We start from the raw sequence: 25,042 nt of genomic DNA on the forward strand, positions 1-25,042 counted from the left end.
AGGTGCCTCCAGTGCTGAATTATGGTAACAGCGCCCTCTTGTGGTGGCCTATCTGCAGCACTTTGGACTGTAGTCTATATTTTTCCAGTATGTTTGTTGTTGTGACTTGAATGTAAAGATAACTATATATATATAACTACATATGTTAACTTTGGGTATGTGTTTTTGTTTTGATTATTTCAGCTTGTATATGTTAAACTTAATCAAGTAAATAAAATAAAAATGATAAAATCATTCAGCTTTTAGCTTTTAGAAGTGCAGTGTCCTAATATGACCAGAAGAGGGGGCAACTATGTGTGTGAATGTTCAGCTTTGGAAAGGCCTGAAACTGAACAACTGCCTAATTTATTTTGTTTAATCTTTTTTTTGTTGCACAAAATATTTGTGTATCGAGGAAGAGCTGACATTTAATCTGGCAAAGGGATTATCATAACCTTAAATCACTGCCTTATTGATTTTGAGGTCTTTGTGGATGTACTTGAGTGTGAATTAGAAGCATATGATTAAGCACTTTGTAGAGCCACCTGAGAATGAAAGGCTTTATTTAGGAGCAAACCATTTCCAAGGACAGTTGTGTTGTTGTTGTGCTGCAGTGTTTTAATAACTTCCAGGTTCCCCAAATTTCTGACATTCTTTTTCTATGTGAAGCATAACAGGAAATATATATATATATATACCTCGGCCCGCTCTTACATAGTCAGAAATCAGATCAAATAAAGTTTAATTAAAATGCACACTTAAAAATGCCACAGCGGACTAAAGGTCTATACACAATATTAATGCACAATGGAAGCAAAGCAAATCAGCAGAATAAAAGCATGAAAAAGCAAAAAGAGAGAATGTAAAACATAACCAAGTAATAAACTGATTTCTTAAAAGAATAAATGGTTAGAAGAAAATATAATACTGACAGCATTAAAAGCAATTAAAAGCCAAGTATAAGGCTGTTTCACTGCTTTGGAGCTGACACTACAAAGGCACAATCTCCCTGACTAAGTTTGATCAAAGAACAGCTAAAAGCAGATGTTGAGTGGATCTAAGAGGTCAGCAGTCAGTCTAAGGGACATCTTATAACTACAATGGACAATCTTTATTGTTTAAGCACGTGATTTCACTACATTGCAAAACAGATCTTTGTCCACTTTGACATTTTCTTTTGCACAGCAGAACAAAGCGAAGGGACCAACAACAGCATCAACATGACTAAAAGCAGCCCACAGCTCTGATTACTCCACCCATTTATGTCTGTGTCAGAAAAGTGTCCCAAGCGTCAGAAAAAGGCTATAACATGTGGTCATGTGTTTGCGAGGCACCAGCAGAGAGCGTACAGGGAACTATATTCTATAGTATATATTATATTATATTATATAGTATATATTATTCTATAGTATATAGTATCTGTTTGTCAAATTTCAGATCAGAATCAAAGATGTCACCCAGAGTTCTGGCATGAGCCCTAAAAGGCTTGCTAATGCCTCTGAGTTATAAAAATATCCAATATCAAACCTTTTTATGACTCATCTCACCTCCCGAAGGCAGTTTTGGGTGGAAGATACAGGTGTGCCTTTTCAGGATTAAAGGACAGGTGGATTTGAGTATCATCAGCAGAGCAGTAGAATGAAATGTTTTGACCTATGGAAGATAAGGTCCAAAGGAAACATAGAATCTGAATGAAAATGACCCCAAAAATGGATCATTGAGGAACTCTGCAAGCAGCTGGGGGTGAGAAGAAATTCCCCATTTGAAAAGAGAAAGATTTGTTTGTTAGATAGCAGCTAAACCACTGGTGGACAGTGACCTAAATCCCAACCTGGTCCCTGAGAACATTGGAGGAATTTTGAGGTCAACCACATCAAAACCTTACCTTTGCAGCAGATTCTGTGCCTAAGAAAGACAGAAGCTATGCATAGATATATTTTTTCATTGACACAAATCTTTGACACAAGCAGGAGTTGGAGAGCAGTTCTGTAGTTTTTCAGGTCTGATTTATCTGGACTGGACTTGAAGGGGAGGGTTATTCGGTACTGAAAACAAGATGGTGTTGCGGCAGATCCAGTTTTACATGATTCAGGTGTGACATGTTCATACAATCTGCTCATCAAACAGCTGGGAACAGTTTGGACAATAATAGCATGAGTATAAAGTGCACGGCATCATTATCAATGAAATCACCTCCGAAGCGTCCAGTTCATACTGACGCGAAGGTTTTTTGTTCAACTGTAAATATTTAGAATTGATTCTGCGTTGCAGGAGTTAATATAAATAAAATACCAAACAACTCTTAAGTTGTAAACCAAAAATACACTGCAGATGCTTTTCATTTATAATGTATTGTTTGTTTTTCTGTCAGTGGCAAAGACAGCTTGTTCTGTCTTCTTGTATCAACATTTTTTACTTGTGAAGGGCTTGCAAAGAAAAAAAATCCCTAAAACTGTACGAAGTGCAAAAGCAATGGCAGTGGTTGTGTGCTTTCACAGTCTGTGGCAAGAAGGAAGAATTTAATCTAATCTAAAAATCAGGATGGAAAAGAAACAAGTCTGATGAGATTTACTGTAAAAAATGAGTCCAGCCATGGTTGATGAAAATTAGGAATTAATTAAATGTAGGCAACTTGTTTTATCAATGAGCTTTATATTTAATCTATCAAAGTGTTTGTGTGTGAGTGCTTTGGTTTACAGGCTCCTTGTGGAAGATTGTATATGTTTAACTATTTTTGTGATTACAGCGTCATCGCTAAAGTTAGCACACAAAGAGCTTCAGTATTCAAGGATCAAACTGATTCATGAAATGAATCTGCAGAATCTGACAGAAAACCAGTCTGATGACTGGCTCCTCCCAGAATAGTCACAGAGTACAGTAAGACATGAGGAAATCAATCCTCTTTCCTGGAGCTACTGCAGACAAAAAGAACAGTAGGTGTGGCTTACACTTAGTGGACGGGCAGAGAAAATGCTGTGAATCAAAGTAAAGCAATGTGCTTCATGTGAAAAACATTATAGAAACAGAACTGAACTACAGTGATGCATGATGATACATTGTATTCTAAAAAAATGGTCTCAAACAGTCACAAATTTACACCCACAGGACCCAAGGAACACATGAGTGACTAGAGATCTCAGAGATGGAAAAACAAAGTTACATCAACTGTGTGGGAAGATGGAGGTGTTCTTCTGCAGTCTGTGCTCAGGGTCTTTTATGGTGCAGCCAGAACACATTTTGCCTCCCATTAAATGAAGAAAGGGAGACACCAACCTCTTGTGTAGGAAGGTCCATTGACATTTATGTTTTATAACTGCAAATTAAATCATTCAAGTTGTAGGAAAGGATGCTACAGTTCTTCATGGTAACACATGGTCTTCATTGGGATGTCAAGCGATTTAGACAATTTAGTTAATCAAGTTGAGCTGTGAAGAATCCAGTCTGAAACACTTGGAAATCCATTCTTGTTCACGAAAAGATCACAGAAAGTCTAAGAAAGGCTTGTAGAAAATGAAGGAGGAGGAAATGGAGTTTGAAAGAAACAATCAGCAACACATCTGTTACTTCCTGCATGCCAAAACTGCTCTGGACAACAGGAATTTCACAGATGACGCATTAATTAAGGTTTAAAGGTTTATTTTTACTATTTAGCTTTATTAACTAAAGGCACAGGGGGTGAAAGTACCAAACCTCGTCAGATCAAACTAGTAAAAGTCCAAAATACAAAAAACTGAGTTGCTGAGGTGGAAGAACTACAACCGAGTTTAAGAAGGACAGGGATGGAATATGCTGACAGAAGATATCTTGTCCACCCCATCAGAGTACTATAATATTATCTGAACTACAAAAACCATCCATCCATAAGCAATCTATAATTCATATAAAATAAAACATAAATACGAAACTAAGTCACAGCAGAGTTACAAATGAATGTCTTAAACTCAGATTGTATCAATACTCAATCAGTGTTTTATATGAAACTGTCAATCAAATGAAATGTGATCATTTTTATCACACTATACAGTTTATGGTGGTTGGTTTGGCACATTATGAAAGAATACATTTGAAAAATATGCTGGTTAATAGCAGTAAAACGTTGAAAAGATAAATGGGAAACCACTGTATATGTCTTTGTAGGATATGCTAATCTTAAAGTGAAGTTTATGGAAACCAAACTGGTTCTGCTGGAACTTGAGATCATTTTCATTGTTACCTTTCTGCTGCAGACTTCCTGGAATTAACATGTGTGGTATCTATTCACTGTTGGCACATTACGTTTAGATTATGACACAGCAAAAAAATCAAAAACCCAGACAAACTATTTAGCCTCTCTGCCAGCAATTGTTTGCAAGTATGTTTGCGCAATAAGTTAAAAAGTTGTTTTTTCTCTATCGTTGTTTGCAGTATTTACTGCTCCCGCTCCATCAAAGAGCACCTGTTGAATCAGCCATCCAACCCACACAATGGGGCCTCCCTTCTTGTTGTTTTATATGATTGCAAGTGTTTTGTCAGCTGTTTTTAAGCACAGGGAAACACTGAGGCTGAACTTAACAATGTTAATAGCTTGGTTCATTTACAGGACATTTTGTGTGACTGCAGAACCAAATGAATAAAATCAGTCTGCCATGTTTTACACAGACTTACATAGTGTGTAACATACAATACTGGGGTCTTTGATACTTTTGTGGTTTCTTTTAAAACAATGAAAATAGCTTAGTGCATTGCTTTGTCCACTTTTAAAATGTCCTTCTTCCGTAGAGGAAGGAATGCAGAAGCTATGACGATAGTAAAACTGGTTGGTCCATTGGCTGATGTCATGATATAAGGCTGTGAAGACCTGATTTCCCATCAGTCTATCAAGTGGACGGACGAGGTAGGACTCTTCATTTTATTACTGTCATCATTATTAGCATAATTAGTATTTTGCCAGTGCTGCTGTTATTATAGTTAAGGGCAATGTGGTTGTTTGTTAAACAGCTTGTTTGAGCATTTGAGTTTTCCTGATTAAATTGTACAAACTGATAATCAAATTTGCAAAAATATTTAAAATTCAACTTATTTTTCGACCTTTTTTTCCAACTAACAAAAAGAAGAAAACTCTTGTTTTTCTTTCTTTCACAAATTTTGCAGGAATTATTATAATTGTATTAGAGCAGAACAGAAATCACTACCACAGCCACACATTAAACATATTTTACATGTTTTAACTTGAACTGAAATTAAGTAGACATCATAAATACATATTACCAGAAATAATTCTTCAGTCTTAAAACACAGTATAAATCGATAACTCTCGGAATAAGATGCTTGTTTTACAGTGTTAGCAGCGTAGTAACATCTTTTTTTTTTTTTAATAAAAACTGATGCCTTATGGTCCTTATATACTGTGCAAAACACCGAGGTCAACCAGGACAAGCACAAAAATCTTTTACAATGTCAATCAGCCTATCAGTACTTCCTACTATTTTCAGATTAAACCACTTCCAATCGTTCTTCTTTGATCACAGCAATGGTTGTATTTTCCTACAGATAGTGTTGACATGAAGCTGGGGTTGCTGGTAGTGTTGGCTGTGGCAGTTGTGCTGCCCAGCATCTCTGAGAGCCGGACTGTCACCAGATGTGAGCTAAGAGAGAAGCTCATGAAAACCATCAGGCTGCCCAGAAGGTTGGCAAGATTCAGGGAGGAGGTTGTGGCAATAGGTGGGTCTGACTAAGTCATACACATGAACCATATAAATCAAGGGACTTTACATTACAACAACTCTGACGTATCTAACTACTGATTTGCACTTTAACTCTACTAATACAGTATTTAGGGACAAATAGTGCACTTTTTACTCCGCTGTATCTGTTTGATAACTTCTGATACAGTCAGCTTTGAGGCTGAATATCCCATGAATAAACGTAAAATAATTTCAAGAATTCATTTATGAGGGCATGGTAGCAGTGTGGAAATTGAATCATCATCAACTGTATCAACTATAACTTTAAAGTGATGTGCACATTAAAGGACACCTTAACCATTTTTGGGCAGAGTGCAACAAATACTCTAATGAACAGATTTAATTTCTGTTATGTTACGTATATTCTAATGACAGCAAAAGAAATCTAATGCTTTACTTTTACTTGTAACAACTATCCTGTGCCATAGTTACCTTTTATCATCTATAATTTAAACGGTGTAGTTTCTATTTCTCCAAACATGCAAAAGCAGTATGAAGCAGTTTTATTTTCCCAAAATCAGAACAAAATTTGGTCCACTTGGTAGAATATTCTTTTTTTTAATACTTTGATGTGATAAATCACTTTAAAATATTGTTATGTTCATCATGATCACTACTTTCTTGTAATTCTTATTCTGGATGATTCTGCATCGAACAAGTGATGTCACATCCCATCACAACCCAGTAAGCAAGGATTACTTCAGGGACATTAATTCTGAGAACCCACAATGTACTAAAAAGCTACTCAAAAATTAAAAGAAAGGAAAGAAAAGCACTTGTCTTACACTACGTTCTGGATGTTAAAGAAAGGCAGTGGCTCACATTGTTTGGATGCTGATCTTTTGATCTTGCTCTTGTTTTTCCTTGTTGGCTCTCTGCCCTTTGCTTGCATAACTGGTTTGCTGCAGTCACCTGTGAAGTTGCGAGGAGATCCCGTTTGGACACCAACCGGGTCAAGATTTTTGGTAAACGCAAACTTACAACCACAGCCAAGCCAACAATTCCAACAACAGCTGCAGGAAATGAAACACAGTCACCTGACGTAGCCACCACTGTATCAAAGACCAAAGCACCAACTACCACCACCACCACTACAACTACCACCACCAAAGCACCAACTACCACCACCAAAGCACCAACTACCACCACCAAAGCACCAACTACCACCACCACTACTACAACCACCACCACCAAAGCACCAACTACCACCACCACCACTACAACTACTACCACCAAAGCACCAACTACCACCACCAAAGCACCAACTACCACCACCACCACTACAACCACCACCACCAAAGCACCAACTACCACCACCAAAGCACCAACTACCACCACCACCTCTACAACTACTACCATCAAAGCACCAACTACCACCACACCAACAGCTACTACTGCAAGAGCTCCTACTTCTCAATCAGTGACCAGAAATTCAAACAGCACAGTTGATGGCGGCAGGAAAAAACGGGCGGCTTCTTCAAGCAAAAACAACATGGAGTTAGACATGTCCCTGGAGCAGATGCTGAACGAGGAAGAAACCAAGTTTAACGAGGAGGAGATGGTAGAAGATGATGATCACCTGGAAAGCGATGAAAACAGCAGCGAGGAAGACACAGAATCCCCATACATGGATGGTAGACGTAACAGACGATCACCTCATCGGCGGAGGTCCAAAAAGAGGGTTTTTTGGTCCCTGGGCTTCTATGGGCTCTTCCAGCTGTCTGACAGCCACTTCTGCAACTCAGGTTATCGCTGGTCCAGAAATGTGTGCCGTAAAAGCTGCTCAGGTGAGCTCTTGCAAAAAATTATTAACAGCAGAAATACTAATCGCCGATCATCAACTGATGGAGATATTCTGCATGTTTTTAATGATTCTTCCCCCCCCCTGCAGCCTTTGTTGATGATGACATCACTGATGATGTAGCTTGTGTCGCAAGGAGTGGTTACTGGAGGTAAGTCCCAGTCAAAAATCAAATCATTGAAATGATGAATAAATATTGTGTTTTATCTTTGACTGATTTGATTGTTTATATGTGTGTAAAGACGACGTACACTGAGCCAGCAGGGATGCAAACACCCCCACCTCCTGGTGACAATGATGCAGTGTTAGTAGACTTAGTTCACTTCCATTATGGAGCCAATTCAAGTATCTATTTGCAGATACTTCTACATCTTCACTTGATTTATATGTACAAACAGCTCAGACGAACAGGGTCACACAGTTGTGTTTCTACAGTATCCCTGCAGGGACAAACCAAACACTGGCTTTACAGGCTCCACAGTTTCTTCCACTTGCTGGAAAGTAAAGGTGAGGCAGGGAGTGTTCAGTTTGTTGCAGTCTGCAACATCTCCATTAGAATCACAAATTCTTAAGCACAGCTCCTTTAAAAAATTAACAATACTAAAAGTGAGGAGAACAATCTGGTGGTATGCTGAGCCTCTTCTATTCAGCAGAAGTGTTATCTGCTTCTTTATCCACCTTATTTGTATTGATCTGGATAAATATTACAAACAGCTCCCAACATAAGGGAAAAAAAGTTCAATAGAAAGACAAATGACTGACTTTGCAGTTGAATGAACACTTCTTTAAAGCCATCTTTTCTGCCTTCCATAAATGTTTCCTGTTCTCAGTGAACATGCAAACACATGCACTTGATAACTAATGACTGCTTTTTAAAGAGAAAATGCATTTTTTCACTCAACAGATATTTACTGAGGGTGGCCCCTCGCCGTTGTTATCGTACAATGAGGACCTACTTTAATGAATGTAAATGAGCGGCTGCAAGATCACAATCTCTACCTACAGAAGCTCATCGATCACCATCATCAGCTATCTATCTTCTAAGCCCAATGAAGCATTGCTATGTTTTTCAAAATTTTTTGAAAATTCGATTTCCTTTCTAAAATCATTTTATTGAAATTAATTTGAAGGCATTTTTGCTTTCCAAAATCACCAGAGCTGTCATTTGAATCGTTTTGTTTTGATGGTTTCTAAACTTTACAGTGATGGTATTGTTGACAATAAATAGTAATCCTATAATTCTATGAAAATATCCTTCTGTCTGTGATCTCTCAATAAATATGTAGCGCTTACCTGTGTCTTAGTGAACATGTTTTCAAAGTAACACAGACTGAACAACGACAAATAAGAGAACATGACAAGGTTTCCGAAAACTCACAAATATACCTAGTTTTTTAAAGATTGGGAAACAGTTAGCAACAACAGTTCCTGTGATTAGCCAAAACACAAGTGCCTTGCAATGGGTCGATGCAATTTTTCACTTTTTTCAATGTTCTTTGTAAATGTGGACTATCATCTGTCACCCTCGACAAAGAACACTTGCAGCTTTTCTTAAGTCTTTTACATCACTGCCACTACACACACTTCCAAAACCAGTTTCCAAGAAGGTAACATCCTTGTAAAGTGTTTTAATGACACTGCCTTGCTGTCTCATTTTTGGTTCAGGTAATATGTTTTAGATCTGAGACAACAAAATAGAAGAACTGTCAGAATCTTTCTTCTGTGTGTGGCAGAATATCAACTTGAGAAGACTTTTGATGGCTCTAATCTGGACTGAGGTTATGATTTGTTTTGGCCCAGATCAACCTTGTATATCTAAATCCATTGATGTATCCATGGATGGATGTATCCATGTACGTATGTATCCATGGATTGATTGATGTGTGCATGCATCTATGTATGTATGCATGGATGGATGTATGGATTGATGGATGTATAGATTGATGTATCCATGTATGGATAGGGAGTTGAGAGAGGGTGTTGAATGCCCTGACAGTCTCTCAGTTGGCTGGTCCTGGTACGGAGACTCTGCAGTCTCCTCCCTGACGGCAGCAGGTTGAAGAGGCTGTGATGGGTGGAATTTCCCACAATACTGATGGCTTTGCTGGTGAGGCAGGCTTTGTACAGTTTTTGGATTGGATTTGGGGGGGGGGGGGGGTAGAGAGGTGCCTATAACCTTTTCTGCTACTGTCACGATGTGTTGGAGGGACCGTTTCTACATATATTCATAGATATATCCATACACTAAATAATATATTCATACATTTTTAGATGCATTGCTATATACAAACACCATTACATGCATTTATACAGACATTCGTTACACCCGTTCATAGATACATAAAGAAGCATACAATAGAACTCCTTAATAACGTTAATCCACAGGTTAACGTACTAGCACCAGCAGCAGAACCACTATATGACGTCAAGCCAGGTGAATGGCCAGGTTCCCATCTGAAGTTGTGAAAGTCGTGCATGTCACATCAAGATGATGTTACCATCCCATGATCTCCATCTGCATGTGCATGATGAGGGCCAAAGAGGGTGAACAGTTAAGCAAAGCACTCCATCCCAACTGGGTGAAAAGGCAATTAGAAGAATTCATTCAAACAAGTGGCCGGCAAACTTTCAGCAATCTATTGCCTTTAAACACTGTCAAGAACATTTATCTGAATTTATCTCCTGAATTGTTCTAAAATTAGATTAATTAGGGAAAAGGGGGTGGTAAAGACCCCTTTAAGGAAGTGAAGTGCTTGCAACCTCTCCTTCCTAGCTCACTCTTGTGTTACAGGCTGCTGAACTGATGTTCAGCCAGATGAAGAACAGTAACCTACTTGCAACAGGATTGGACTGGAAGAGATTGATTTTCTTATTTCTCTTTGAGAAATACTTAATGAGATCATATGTTCATACAAATGTGTAAGGGTTCAATGTTGTGTATTGTTTAGCATTTTATGTTTCTTCCATTCATCTGTCAATCTGGGAGGCTGTAAGATAAATCCAACTGCTCTTTTTTTTTCTTCACAACACACACCTGCAAGAAACAATCTACAGTTTCTTAAAAGATAAATCTGAGAAAAGTTTAGACTGAGAAAATTATACACGCACAAACACCTTGTCCAATCTGTTCTTTATTGAATGTCAAAAGGATTAACATCGTGTTTCTTCCAAGTATGTTGAGGGCTTTGGTCACCAACTTCACACTTCAGTTCTCTTCATCTAAAATAAAAGCAAGGAGAAGACAACAAGAGAACAGGATTAAGATGGAAGCTGTCAACAGAAAACAAGTTTAGGTCCAGTTTCATTCAACAGGAGTTTCTGCTTTTTTGAACTGACATGCTGCTTCAGAGCCTCTGAAGCAGATCTTCAGTAGTTTAAGGCTGTGACATGTGTTTAAACGTGGAGAAACTAGCAGCTGACAACCTAATCATACCTTCTTCCTCCTCATCCTCTTCATCTTCCTCTTCCTCCTCCTCTTCATCAGAGCTGAAAGTCCCATCAGGCAGGCTGTACACCCGAATCACTTGCTGTTTACAAGAAAAGAGAGTATTAACCCACCGGCCCCAACAACTAAACAGCTGCCTCTGGTTCTTCTGTGACGGCTCACCTTGTTGGGGTCCTTGAGGATCAGGTACTTGCCCTCGTCCAGTTTGCGGCAGATATCGATGACACAGCGCAGGATTCCCCAGGCGTTCTCCATGCTCAGGTTGATCTGGCTGGCGAACTCGTTGGGTTTGAACTGCTGAGTTCCCAAGATGACGTGGCGAGCAGAGTCCTTCACGTGATACCGAGACACATAGCTGAAGAGCACGCAGTCTTATGGTTAATCCATCTCCTTCCACAAACGGAGTATAATGATGGGTTGTGCTACTCACCCCAGTTTGAGGTACTCTGATCCAGCTAACATGGCACAGCAGGTCCAGCGGGCCAGTTTGTAGCTGTTGTTCTTCAGCTCAGTGGCCAGGACGGCTCCTCTCTGAGAGTCCAGCTTCTGACGCCAGTCCACTCCATTACAATACTGACAAATAAAGCACAGCAACAACCATTTCATATCTTAGTAGATATTTAAGGGTTAGGTGCCGCTAACAAAATGAGTTGATATCTCCTGTTGTGATGTCAAACCAATCAGACGCTGCAAGCTAAAACCCTGAATACTCCGTACACATGGACACATTACAGTCTGAGTCAGTGAAAATCTCCACCCTGGAAGTAGTTTCCCTCAGAACTTCAGTGGTCACCATAATCCCACATCCAGTTTTATTACAAAAGTGGTTGACGATGTTTAATTTCATAGCTTATAAAAATATTTCATGACTTCACTGTCTGATAAAAAGGTGAACGCCAACTCAGCGGCCTCATCTGGTTGACAACTAGATTCCCTGCATCTTCATTTAGAGGTGTATCATTGCTATATTTGTGTGTTAAAGGTTAAAAAAAAAAGTTTGAGAACCATGGCTTCCTCTAGTGGAAATAAAGGCCTATGACCAAAGATTGTTGCTAAGCTCAATGTAAAACTTTTCTTGAATTGTCTTGAAGTTCCCGATAACGAAATGACGCAAATATCTGGTGTTTTTATTGACTCAAACAATAACTAATCAAGTAGCCGTTAATTATACATTTGTAGCAATGGACATTTTAATTATAAAAGCCACTCACCCTGGAATCCCACTCGTTCAGGGTCTTGATGTTGACGAAGGACACTTCTCCGTTGGCGCCGGTCATCACTCCATCATGCTCACAGCGGATAATCAGATCAATGTCCTCCCCAAGCTTCCAGTGACGGTACCTGAAACGAACAACTCATGAGCTGCAGAGGAAGCAGTTTCAATATCCAGCAGCACCAACAGATGGTTGTGTATCCTACCTGTAGGCTACAGATGCCACCTCACTCTTGTCCATATCTTCCTCCACAAATGGGTTGGGGTTTGGAAACTTGTGCCGCTCCGCACCCTGAATCGAAGACGACATGACTTGACACATCCTGGAGGAGAGCCACTAATCTGGATGGTGTGTACTCATGTGCGTTTGCTTACCATGCGTAAACACTGCTGGCTGAAGTTGTGGTTTATATAAGTGGCCTCCATTGCAAGATTGCGAGGAGAGTTGAAGGAGTTGCCTTCATCCTGGGGAGGCTCGTTGGCTGTCTCACTCACAGTTAGCAAATCTGAGGACAACGGTCACAATGAGTTGAACAAATAAAGAATTATACCCAGAAATCTGGATTTAGTTGTTCTAAAGTCTTAATTTCCACTGTATGTCACCAGGACTTCCATAAATGTCATGTTTACTTTCCTTTGAAGACCGACTGACACACTTTAACTGTATCATAATGTTGTGCTTCTGCTGCAGTTATGACTGGAGAACAAACACCACATGAGCAGGCGGAAAGGCACTAATATATGAGTTCAATGTTTTACACCTCTGGTTCTGCCTCATGGTTAAGTCTTAGATTAGTTTTGGTCTTTTTACTAAACTGTAAATGCTCAAGTCGGTCACCATAATGCCACTTCCAGCCCCTGGTAAACTGTTCTAACAGACAGAAAAGCAAAGACTTGATGCTGCTGTGGAACCAGATGCAGAGAACTGGTTCGACATTAAGCCTCGGCTCTGATCCAACACTGGAACCACGTTAGCCTAAACCTGCATGTTAACACCTAATGTGAACATCTGTGATAGAATCAACAGAATGCTGACTGGCTTCTAACAAGCAGAGCAGAATATTTAACTTCTCAGTTTAAATCAGCAGCCGACGTCTGTAAAAATGTTTTGTCCTCTTTACAGTACAGACGAAAGTAGAGATAAAACCAAAAATCTCACCAGTCAAAAAATAAAAGTTTCATAGAAGCATATATTTATGCTTTTATGAAATCCTCTCGATCAGTTTATAAACTGTTAGTTGAAACTTATTACTATAATCTGTCAAAGCAAAAAACAGAACGACGGAAACCCATCCTAAGCACCAAAGTGGGTTCTTTAAAGGTTGTGTCATCCTTGAAAGACGGGTTTTATGAATTCATTTAAAATCATGCTGATGACACAGCACACCGTACTTGCAGAAGCATCACAGTAGGTTTTGTCACCTATAATAATTGGACAAATCTGTTGAAATTGGACCAACATATCAGTCATCACACAGTCAGCAGAGCAACAGATAGATACACTTCAGACTGCTAAACAACTGCTGTGGCCTGTTCTGAGTGCATTCACACCTCTGTTAACTCATGTCCACTCCTGATTGGTTCACTCAGGACAAATCCTGATGCCAAATGTAAACAAGGCCTAAAAGGGGTATCATTCACAGGAGATGTGGGTAAATTAAATCCTTTTTCACATCAACTGCTCGACTGACATTTTCTTGGTAAACGTATTCATAAGAGTAAGACATTACAAACACCGTCCAGCAAACATGCAGCAGTTCTGAGACAGTTGGGATTGTCGGGGAATCAGAAGCTTTCAAATTAAATCAACCGATGACGTCCTAACTGCTGCAGATTTCCAACAGGCCACCGCACTCAAACAGCTCATCAGTAGTTGCCCTACGACATAACCTGCGACTGTGGCGCTCAACTTATTTCATAATTTAAAAAAAATCAAATCATTAACTTAACAATTAGTCTTCGGTCATTAAAGTGCAGCTCAAATGTGTTGGTGAAATCAGCCCAACTCTCAGACTCACCGAAGTCAGAGTTGTCTCTCTTGTCGAAGAACAGCTTGTTGCCCACTCTCTGCACAATGATGTCCCAGGAGTTGACTGAGCGTGTGCAGCACATCAGGGTGGCCAAGATGGCATCGGTGGCGAACACATTGCCCTGGGTCTTAGCCAGCTGGGGAGACAGAAAATTAGACTGTTGATACAGGGTTCCTACTGGTTTCTTCAAGTCAAATTCAAGTCTTTTTAAGACCTTTTATATAAAAACTTGATACCTATTTCACAGACCTACCGGCAAAGAATTATTTTTTTAATTTGTTCATTTATTTCTCAAACAAATGTTAAAATGTGGACAAAAAAAAGTTTAAGCAGGCCACACAAAAGTTTGACTAACACAGTTCAGTTCTTTTTTAACATTTGTTACATCAGCTAGCTACTTATTCCATGCTGGGAATATGGGGAGTAGAGAGAGTCCTGAACAATTGAATCCACACCAACGATGAAATGAAACTTTCATGTGGAGCCAAAAGCTGCGCACAGATCCACTCTAGTTGCGGTGGCTGGGGGGGCTGTAGCGCTAGCAGCTAGCTGGTTTACGTTAGCTGCTTCAGGCACATTAGCAGCTAGTTGGCTAAAGTTAGCAGGTTGAAATACTCCAGCAATGGAAGGAGTTTGATACTTCCCTTTGGTTGACTTGATGTGCTTGGACGACTTGGCATGAGACTCTAAAGCCTTCATGTCCACCGTACCAAGCTGACTGATTTTTTTGCATACAGTGCAAAAAGCCTGGACTACATTGTTGTCCACCGGTTTTAACCAGTGACAAAATGCTTGCATTTCTCACCAAGGGTCGTTAAATTTACATTTCCCCATAAAACATGAAATGGGTAAACTAACGCTTCTGCTCGGCTTGTTGCCTGTGGTCCGTGTCTGTGTGGTGGCCCGTGCTGTCGCAAAGTGACGTGTTCAGACCCGGAGCAGCTGCATTCTCAATTATTGGTTCCACCGCTCTTTATTTAGCCTAGTTACATACTGCACAAGTTTTAAGACCCATATATAAAAATTCAAGACATTTTCAAGTCTTTTTAAGGTATTATTTCCAAATTCATAAATTCAATGCTTTTAAGACTTTTTAAGACCCCGCGGGAACCCTGTTATAAGAAATCGCCCTGCGACAGCAATGCTTCTGACTGGAAGATCTTGTTTTGTGAAGAACTTTCTACCTTGCGGATGACTGGATCATCGGTGGTGGTAACAGTGTGGAAGATCCTCTTGATGCTTTTCAGCTGCTTTTCGTTGCGGGTGGTGATCCGATCAAAAGCCTTATCGTAGTACTCCAAAGCGCCACAGCATTCGCTGCAGGAAACAGGTAAGAAATGTTCACTGACGTCTGGATTTCCCTCTGCTGACTGATATCTAACTGCAGGTCAGCTTCACTTACATGTCAACGGGGTCAGACACCTCCATGTATCTCATCTTCATCAGTCTGGGGAAGTCCATCTCCTCCTTCACCTCCCAGTCACTCCTCACCTCCACAGAGGAGTCCCTGGGCTTCAGCTGGGCCTGTGATGAACAGAGAGAACACATGTCACCAGAAACCCTCTGACAAAAGCTCATCTTACAGCCTTTATTTCTCTTTTTAAATTCCGATGCATTACAAGTTAAGACAACAGATATAAAATGAAAAAAAAAAAAGGTGAAGTAAAGCCGGTCACTTTTACAGTTAATAACGGGAATGAAAATTAAAGCAGTGAAAATGATAGTTTAGGCAAAGAGAGACTACAACTATAAGAAGAAAGTTGGTTCAGAGCAGACAGACAGTTCAGTGTTTGTCCCATTTTCCTGCAAACCGATGCTTTCACCTCACCAGTCTAGTTATTTTAAGACTTTGTAAAAAGCAGTCTGTATTGTCGAAAGCTCTTTGTTACACCACTTATCAATGAAGATGTAAGCGAGACCTGTGAACACCGGGTGGGGACATTAAAACACCCACGTGGCTTTAAACACTTCTGAAGTCAATGGAAAATATTAAGCTCGTGGAAACCAAGAACATTCACGTTCTTGCACTGCAGAATGACACTCTACTTTAAACCAGCACCTGCTTGAAAAGGTTTTAAATTTTTATTTATTTATTTTTTAAAAAGAGTCGCTAATTACAGCCAACTGAGGACCCCCGACCACGGTGCCCATAACAAAGCACACTGCTGTTTGTTTTGTCCCTTTATAAAATGTAATGATCAACATAAGTGTGAACTGTCATCACATTTCATGAGGGAAAACATCCAAATTGTTTTGCTTTAAAAATTGCTTTATCAATAATAAACAGATATTTTTTCCCTTTAAACGGCCAACTGATTAATCAACTATAAAAAATACCTGAGATTTCTGGTCCCACTTCTGACGGACACCAAACTGCTTTTGGAACTTCTTCTGCAGTCGCATACGATCCCTACAAAAACAAACAAAAAATTACATTAAGCCAAATCTTTAGTTGTCGGTGCGTAATGTGCAGATCTATTCTCCAGCTGGGATCCTTCCTCTCGAGCTCAGAACAAGGATCTCACCTCTCCTTCTGCTTGGCGCTCTTCGGGAGCGTCTGCATGTTAAACTGAGTGAGGTTCCTGCGGTCCTTGTCCCTGCGGAGGTTCCTCTGTGGAAACAAAGCCCCAATTTCAAACAGCACTAATGACAGTATGATGCACAACATTCCCATGTAAACACAGCTGGCTCTGAGTTCTTCGATGATCTTCTGTACCTGAGCAAACCTCATGCGGTTCCTCTGGTAGGCCGTCTTCTGAGTCTTGGCGGTATCCACCAGCTGGAAGCTCGTCTCATCCTCCTCATGGAAGTAGGCATACTGACTGCCACCTCCGAACTGAGAGGAATACTTATCTGAAGAAAAAAAATGACATAATAATCATGACATAAGATATAAGTAAGAAAAATCAGAAATTTTCTAAAAACCTACTAATGGCTTCTATACGTAAAATAATTTACATACAAAAAATTATTTCAAGCATATTTTCTTAACATTCTGAGTGAGTCCCACCAAAATAAATGCACTCAGAAGGCACAGCTTTCTCACTCACTTGTGTATCTCTTGTCTTGGTAAGTTGCTCCGGTCCAGTCAGCAACCTGTCAGAACCAACATGCACAAAATTAGGAAACCGTCTCCACACAACTTGGATCTGTTCATGTGGGACTTGTTTGAGAGAACAAACCTTTCCCAGTCGGTCTCCTTTACTGAAAGGCTGATAGGGCATGTCTTTGAACTTCTCTGGGACCGCACACGGACCCCATCCAGACGGGTTGTCCTGGATTACAGGGGCGTTAAACTTCGCCATGACCTGAGGTTGGAGTGGAATAGAGATCAAACATTACAGCGTCGGTACATCCAGATCCAGGAGAAGCAGTGTCTTAGTTGCAGATTTCTGCTTTATGCACAGGGTCTCAGGCAAAAAGCAGCACTGATCTCTCCAGCAATGCACTCATAGAAATGGGCATTGATCAGCTTGCGCAGTGGGCTAATCATCACAGACCCCTGAATCACATATTGGTACAACTCCATATCTTAAAGCTTTGGCCACAAATTACTGTCAAAGCTGATTCAGCTGGAATTTACTTTATTATTTACAAATAAAACAAGAGCAAAGCAGGAAATGACCACATCTCAGACAGTACTGACAGTAATTCAAAATATATCCGCTTCAGCTGACTGACAAATCAGTAATTAAGCATATAAGCTACAAACTGGATTTATAAACACAAGGACATCTTTGTGGATTTAATAACTGTCCTCCTGACTGAGACCCATGAAAATAGGGAGGCACAAATGGAAGTAAAAACATTAAAACATTAAACTTCATTTAAAAAAAAGTTTTTACTCATATTAAGGTTGTTTACAGCAGGGTCGAATTTAGATGACTAACAAACATGGTCGGAAAGTTGTCTGTCCAATACTGTATTGGATTGACACATTATTCTGTAGGTTTTGATAACTTTTTGGCACGCAGACATTGTACTATCTGCGCGTTTCTAACACATACTTAACGCTGGGGCTACATCAGCTAACAATAGCGTACAAACCTTCACTAGCTAAATATCAAGCTAACAGACGCTGCTAATATCAGACCAATCCTTACCGAGAAATGTCACTTCACATGTACTGGAATTTAACATTTGATGTTCTTAAAATATGGTCAACTAACGTAGTAATAAGCTTACACATTTCTTGTCTACTTTGACTCTTTCAATCGCAGCTGCTAACACGAGTCATCCTGCCAGGTGGCCGCGTTAGCAAGGCTAAGCTAACTAGTCTACAAGCTTCTAACAAGTACACAAGTTTATCTTCGATTTATCTTATATGACAAGATGACGCAGATGCGTTTTACAAGTCGGTATACATTTTATTGTAACCTTACCTTGATTGATGTGATTCTCCGTCGAGTTTTTAATTCCAAACGGTGTTTCTACGATGTAACGCCCCGACGGAGCGCCGGTAAGAGAGGAAGTGACGAATGTCGCTAGGACGGAAATTACATAAAAATGAACATTATTTGCGCTATAGTCTCATTTCTCTTTTCCCTCTCTAATTTTATCGCACATGCTCATGTTAAATGTTTAATCTTGTCTCTTAACCCGGTAAAAGGCATCACTTGCCATTTTAAATATTGCATAGATGAAATGTGGTGAATTTATCATCTCCAGGCAGCAGATAAGTATAATTCAAAGTTAGACACCGTCTTTCTATTAATGAAAAAAGTTTTCTCTCCCTTTAGACAAAAACTGCTAAATCAACATGTCTGATCAGAAAGAACACATCAACCTAGACAACTCTAGTCACTCTTGAAAGAAGAAGCTAATAAATTATATTTGATCTTAATTATTTTTCCATTTCAAGAGTCAAATGAGTGAGACATGAGGTACAAATTCTTGTCCAACATAAATTGTACATTCAAGGTACAAATGCCAGTACAATTAAGTTCCAGTAGTCAATTTTGCAACTGAATTTATTTTCATAAATACAAAAATATAGCCAGACAATACAGAGCCCTGCATGTGCCAGCAGGAGTGAAAAAAAGAAAGAAAAAAGTGCAAAACCGTGCACATATCACTATTAAACAGTACTGACGGATTATTAAACTGTCCCGCATAGGCGTAGGAGCTGGGGTTTGATTCCAGCAACAGCTAACGTTAGCTTACAAGTCTTTCTCGTTAGTTGTCTGTTGACTGTTATGTGACTATTTTCGGCTTCCAATTAAGCTTTTTTAAAACTGAACATATTTTCAAAACCATAACTCAACATTAATTGCCATGCATACATAGAAATACACGCATTTGTCAGTGGTGAGTGAGGGTAATGAAGGAATTCAAGCTCTGTCTGGATATAACTTTCACAAAACAGCTGTAGATTTTTTTTATTGTTGCTAGAGAGTACATATGTATTTTTTTTAACATGGTTTGTATTAATCTTTCAAACAAATTTGTAAATGTGTAAAATGTCACATACTTTAAGTCAGCATTTGGATAAAGATTTACAATAATAAAAATAGAAGAATAAATAAAATAGGTCTGATAACCAAAACCTGCTTCTGTTATGTGCCAATGAAACTTTCTTTTTTCAATCTCCTGACACAGCATGGTTGAAAATTAGAGCACAGCACATGTCCAGTCCGATACTTGTGACTCTGTTATGTATTTCAGGAAAGATTTATGATGTTCTATGGGCTGTCAGACATGTATGAATACGTTATCTAATAGAAAGGCCCAGTGTATAGGTCTGTTGCTAAAAATAAGAACAGTTAGTAATGGACAATTTTTTAGGAATTGCAATTTAACAAAAAAAAAATATTACAACAAACGTACGATTTGACTCAGCGACACAAACATATTCGTGCATCATAACTTTTAGTCGAATACATTTATTGTTGATTTGGGTGTTTTCAACAGCTTAAGTAAGAAATTCAGAATTCGATACCTTCTATTGTAATAAACATTGTAATAACAAGCTAATAAATGGAAAAAGTAATGATTTATTTGCAATAAATAGCTCAAGATTATGTATTGTTGGTTATTGTATTTTATTGTTCTACAGTGATATTAATCATGTTTAGCCATGGAACTTTGCATACCGTGTGTGACAACAGTCTGCTCTGTTGTTGCACACTCAGTGCATGTAAAGCTTCTTTTACAGTAGAATTTAATTGTGTAGAACCAAAGGTTATTTTTTTTTAATTGAATCAAGTATGTACTGTTGAGTGTGTAGTAAAAGCTAATTGTAGTACGGTGAGTGTTTTCACTTCTCTGACAAATAGCTCCAGGAATGGATGGAAATCGGAGGTCTCTAATAATTACCTGCTACTCTAACCACATTTCGTAGTCCGTACTTTAGGAAATGCTGTACTCACCAGTTTGTGTGTTGGAGTCTAAGTGGGTAGCAGAGCTTTTGACATCTTTTTATGTTCCAGATATGTTTTTGTTTGAATTGGTTCAAACTTCAACTCCTTGTCCTGCGTTCTGAAGAGGCTGTTTAAACTCCTCCATACGCCATCAGGACAAGCTAGTAGAAGTTTGAAGTTTTCTAGCCTAACATTGTTGCAACGCTGTTGCGCTCATGATACCGTCTAATGTAACGGGTCTGCTTCGTGGACATTCTGGGCAAAGGTTGATTTGTTTGTGAGCAGTTGTAACCCTGGTCCATATTGTCTAAAACAATAACATTTCCTCTATTCCTTCTTTCTAAAATATCTGCAGTCTTGAAGCCGGCACTTGAGAGAAGTTCAGTCTGAATGCTTTGCTGGACTTGTCTGTCTCTCTCTGCGGACTGTCCTGTAGTCTTTACTGCAGCCCACTGCTGGTCCTTTTTCTTCTGCTCAGCATGTTTGGCCAGAAAAAAATTGGTGTTGACAACTTTGATTTCATTTTCCATTTTTTTCTCAGCTTTTTCCTTCTCTCGCATGGCACTCAATAATTCAGACTTTCTATTGGCCTCAATAAATTCCAGGTCTCTCCTCTTCTCTTTGATCTTCTCCTCTTCCTTCCTCTTTATCTGGATCTCCCAATATTCAGAAAGCCCGTGCCTTGTAACTCTTTTATCCTTTTTCTCGCTCTGCAGCTTTTCCACCAGGGATTCTACCTCATTTTTCTTCTCTCTTAGAGATAGCATGGCAGCCTTTTCCTTGTGAATGGCTTCTAATTTCTGTGCCACTAAATCCGAACGACGCTGACGCAGTTGTATCCTTTCATGTGAGTTGCTTGATCTTTTGTATTGTTCTATGCCTTGCTGAAGACATTTTATGTGTTCGTCCTCAGCTTTTTGGCTTTTCTTTTCCATTTCTTTCTGAAGCCGATTTTGAGAAATATCCTCAAGATTTTGCAATAAGTTTCTTCTCTTTTTATCTGCATTTATTGCAGCTTGTTTTTTCATGTCAAGCATCTGTTGTTGGGCCAGAAATCTTTGTTTCTCATCTTCCTTCTTCTCTTCTTGTTTTTGCATTTCCATTTGTACCTTCTTCTTTCTGATCTGCTCAGTCATGTCTTTACAAATAGCCTTTTCTTTAAGTTTGCGCTGTTGAGCCTTCTCCAGCTGCCTCTTTTCAAATTCAGCCAGGATGCAATATGTAGACGCATCAGCCTGTCTGTTGTATTCTTGAATTCTTCTTTCTTTTTCTCTTTTGAAGGCAATCATTGCTTCATTTTCATGGTGGACTTGTGCCACATGGATCATGTGGCTTAATTGTCTACCATTTTTAATGATATTGTCATACGCATTCTGCTGTTGTCTCATCGCCAGTTTCTCTGCAGCCAGTTTGTCAAAATATTCCTCTGTTTTTTTTACTGAGTACCAATTTGATAGTTTAGGTTCCATGATTTTTCTCTTTTTGAGCTAAATAATCATATCCAAGGCAAAAACAGTAACAGTAGTATTATCCTGAGTAGTTATCCTGATCTATTTTTATCCTGACAGATGCCAGAGGCAAGAATCTTGAGTGATGATGTCAGTATGATGTCACAAAGGAAAATGGCATCATCAAATATGTCGGCGGGGTGGAGATTAAGTCAATGGGGCGGGGTCAGTAGTTTAAGCCCCACCCTCTTTAGCAACAGTAAGGGTTTGTTTCTAACCTAAAACAATACAGGGATTTGAGATCTCTTTACATCTCTGGGTCCTTCCTTAAAGTATTTTTCTATTCTATTCTATTCTATTCATAATGTGGTTCCACTACTTCTAATTCTAGAACCTCCTTCAAAAATTCTGATTCCGATACTGCAGCTCACTGCTCTTTTCACAAACCTTTGGTGTTGCCAAGCAACATAGGCTATCTAGGCCCTGTCTTATCCCAGAAAGTAGGAGAACCCTTGCCAACATTTGCAAATAGCTTTGAGAAATAATAACTGTTTTCTTGTCCAGAAATTCATCTCTTGTCCCGTTTTTTACGCTTTGGGTAATTGTGACAAAATGTCATCTGTTCTCTTGTGCATTGCTTGTGTTTTTGTGAAAACCTACACACATCACTGGTAAAGAAGGCAAACAATTTGGCAAAAGTAAGAGGAAGTGATGGTGGTCCAACAGACAGGATTAGGTGCCTAACTTTTCAAACCAGTTTATCTTTTTAATTCTCAATATTTCTAGAAAAGAAGAAGGAAAAAACCCCAAAACAATGACAAACATGACTGACCCCTCACAGTCATGTCTAATAACCTATTAGAAGTGTTTAGTGGTGTTTTTTACCTTTGAATGTTGGCATGTGCTGTGAACAAATGGGCTGGAGGCAAATTTCAGTATTGAAATATCCTATTTAAGTTGCAATGTACTTTTACATTTTTTTCCACTGACTTTGTCACAGACACTGGTCTGCCCATTACCTTCAAACAGGTTCCACGTCTTATTCTGTATACTGGGTCTTTCTGAGACTTCTGTTAAAGAAACTACTCACCGTCTTTATTCAAGACAATATATTGATGTATTTTGCATATGGTTTGGCTAGTTTGACCATGTTCTCGGGCCCAATCAGTTTCATATTGTAGTAACTGACACCCTATTTTCAGGGATTTAGGGACTCATTTCCTGTTGACATCTGCTGCCTCACAGACACTGTGGAGGATGCAGCAGGCTTGAAGAGAGAGATAATGGCATGGTGCCTGTTGAATCTTTCCTCCATGTGGCCTGTCCACAACAAACTGGAAATGTTTGACTCACAGGAACCGATGTAACAACGTGTAACAATGTGACTGTAGGTAAAATGACCAGTAGATAATTACTTTCTTGCTATGATTTGGGGTAACTATGCAGACAGGGTGCTGTAGGGAAGGGTACCCTCCCATCTGTCAACAGAGAAAAGCTTGCTCATGGATCCAGGGCCTGTTTATACATTGGTGAGCGTCTCAGGACAAATGCATCTTGCACAGAACCTGCATTTCCTACATACACATCAAGAAAGGCTCCTTGGCCATCACAGACACTCTACTGTCTGATTGAGGGGAAAAAGCTTCCTGTTGATATATGATTTCTTCTGTGAATCTGCTGGAGGAAGAATGCGGATGTGGCATCTGTTACTGGCACCAGCAGAACGGCAGAAGCCCTCAGGGCCATCAAGGCATCCAGAGTAATCACCCACCCACCTCCATATCTCCTTTTTTGGGGAAATGAATGGAGGATGTTCATCATTTCCTTCACAACATTGCGGGCAGTCCTGCAGACAGCGGCAGTTAGGGTTAGGGTTCTTGTGCTTAACATTACAGGGCATTTAAGACAGATATTCAGATATTAAAAACAGAACTAGACCGAGCATTGCTGACTATTTTATTGAAAATATTTTATTTTATTGTGAGGTTACAGGTAAAGATAAAGATAACATAATAATAACATGATAGCCGAGTTTAGCTTTGACATCATCAAGTACGCTGCTGTCTCAAATGCAGAATAACTGTACTGCGTCCTCACCGTCCCAAGCTTGTCATGTACGTACTACCTGGACCACGTACTTTGTATTGAGAAACGGTTGAATAGCTTATCACACATATTCATGTTAAATGCTCACTCCTGTCTCTTTACTCCCTTTCATAGACTTAAGTAGAAATTTGTGAAACAGTTTCTAAATTCTAAGTTTCGACAGCAATTCTGAAAGGATTTACTAAAGTTCTTCTAAACAGTCTCATCAATCCCATTGTGTTGCAGGTCTCATCTGCGGCCACAAGAGGGTACTAAAGAGCTGCTCTTCTATTTAGTTGCTCAATAACACAAACTACAGATAGTACTTGGGTTTAAAAAATGATGTCAGAATGAGAAATTACAACAATTTGTTCACTGGTTTAAAGTGGCATTGTGTGACCACAAGGCAGCACAGAGTGACGTTCAGTCACATGTCTGGGATTAACCTTTAAGATAAGATAGATACCTAAACTAAGGTATATATTAGAAATGATGGTCATCATCAGCTGTCATTGGACGAGAGGCAGGGTACACCCTGGACAGGTCGCCAGTCCATCACAGAGCCACACAGAGACAAACCAGACAAACAACCATGCATGCTCACACTCACTCCTCCGGTCAATTAACCTGACATGCATGTTTATGGACGGTGGGAGGAAGCCAGAGTAATTTTGGTGTCGATTTATTACAAAGATTGCTGCTGCCATGAAAACTCAGATGAACAGTCTATTTTCTGTTTTTGCGTTTGTTGGCAAACACGTTTGAAACTGATGGTTAAACCATAAACAATTCAACAATGAAACTACAAAAAAAACATGAAAATGGCTGAAACCAGTTAACTAATTCTTACCTTTAATTTTCAGCTTATTGTGTTCACATTCATTACATTTTGTGGGACATATTGGACACTTTACTGCTCTGCTTTTATCAGAGAGTTGCAGTTCTTTTGTTATTTTGTA

The 25,042-nt window shown here is 39.3% G+C and overlaps 1 protein-coding gene and 1 long non-coding RNA gene across 2 annotated transcripts; one reads left to right on the forward strand and one right to left on the reverse strand.

The window, feature by feature from the left end:
• The first annotated feature begins 4,806 nt into the window (after positions 1–4,806).
• Positions 4,807–6,842, forward strand: LOC140273555 (uncharacterized). Its single transcript, XR_011908042.1, has 3 exons — positions 4,807–4,852; positions 5,513–5,679; positions 6,611–6,842. It is a non-coding gene; the product is annotated as an uncharacterized lncRNA (long non-coding RNA).
• A 3,772-nt stretch (positions 6,843–10,614) lies between these two features.
• Positions 10,615–18,665, reverse strand: eif3d (eukaryotic translation initiation factor 3, subunit D). Its single transcript, XM_072368822.1, has 16 exons — positions 18,574–18,665; positions 17,374–17,499; positions 17,242–17,287; positions 16,908–17,044; positions 16,717–16,802; positions 16,529–16,601; positions 15,594–15,715; positions 15,376–15,508; positions 14,180–14,327; positions 12,537–12,667; positions 12,368–12,453; positions 12,160–12,289; positions 11,379–11,521; positions 11,111–11,303; positions 10,937–11,030; positions 10,615–10,722 (listed from the first exon to the last, which is right to left on the reverse strand). Exons 2-16 carry the CDS (start codon positions 17,494–17,496, stop codon positions 10,709–10,711), a joined length of 1,659 nt encoding a protein of 552 aa, XP_072224923.1. The 5' UTR covers positions 17,497–17,499; positions 18,574–18,665; the 3' UTR covers positions 10,615–10,708.
• Positions 18,666–25,042: the final 6,377 nt, after the last annotated feature.

The sequence above is a fragment of the Leuresthes tenuis genome, unplaced genomic scaffold (assembly GCF_036924035.1).
Source record: "Leuresthes tenuis unplaced genomic scaffold, fLeuTen1.0.hap1 SCAF_17, whole genome shotgun sequence".
NCBI classification, from domain to species: domain Eukaryota; kingdom Metazoa; phylum Chordata; class Actinopteri; order Atheriniformes; family Atherinopsidae; genus Leuresthes; species Leuresthes tenuis.

Excerpts from the sequence above, each read along its gene's own strand:
- eif3d (XM_072368822.1), bottom strand. The coding sequence starts at position 17,496 with ATGGCGAAGTTTAACGCCCCTGTAATCCAGGACAACCCGTCTGGATGG. Across the intron at positions 14,328-15,375 it reads ATGATCCAGTCATCCGCAAG|CTGGCTAAGACCCAGGGCAA; the intron begins GTAGAAAGTTCT and ends CTGTCTCCCCAG. Across the intron at positions 12,290-12,367 it reads GTGGCATCTGTAGCCTACAG|GTACCGTCACTGGAAGCTTG; the intron begins GTAGGATACACA and ends TGTTCGTTTCAG.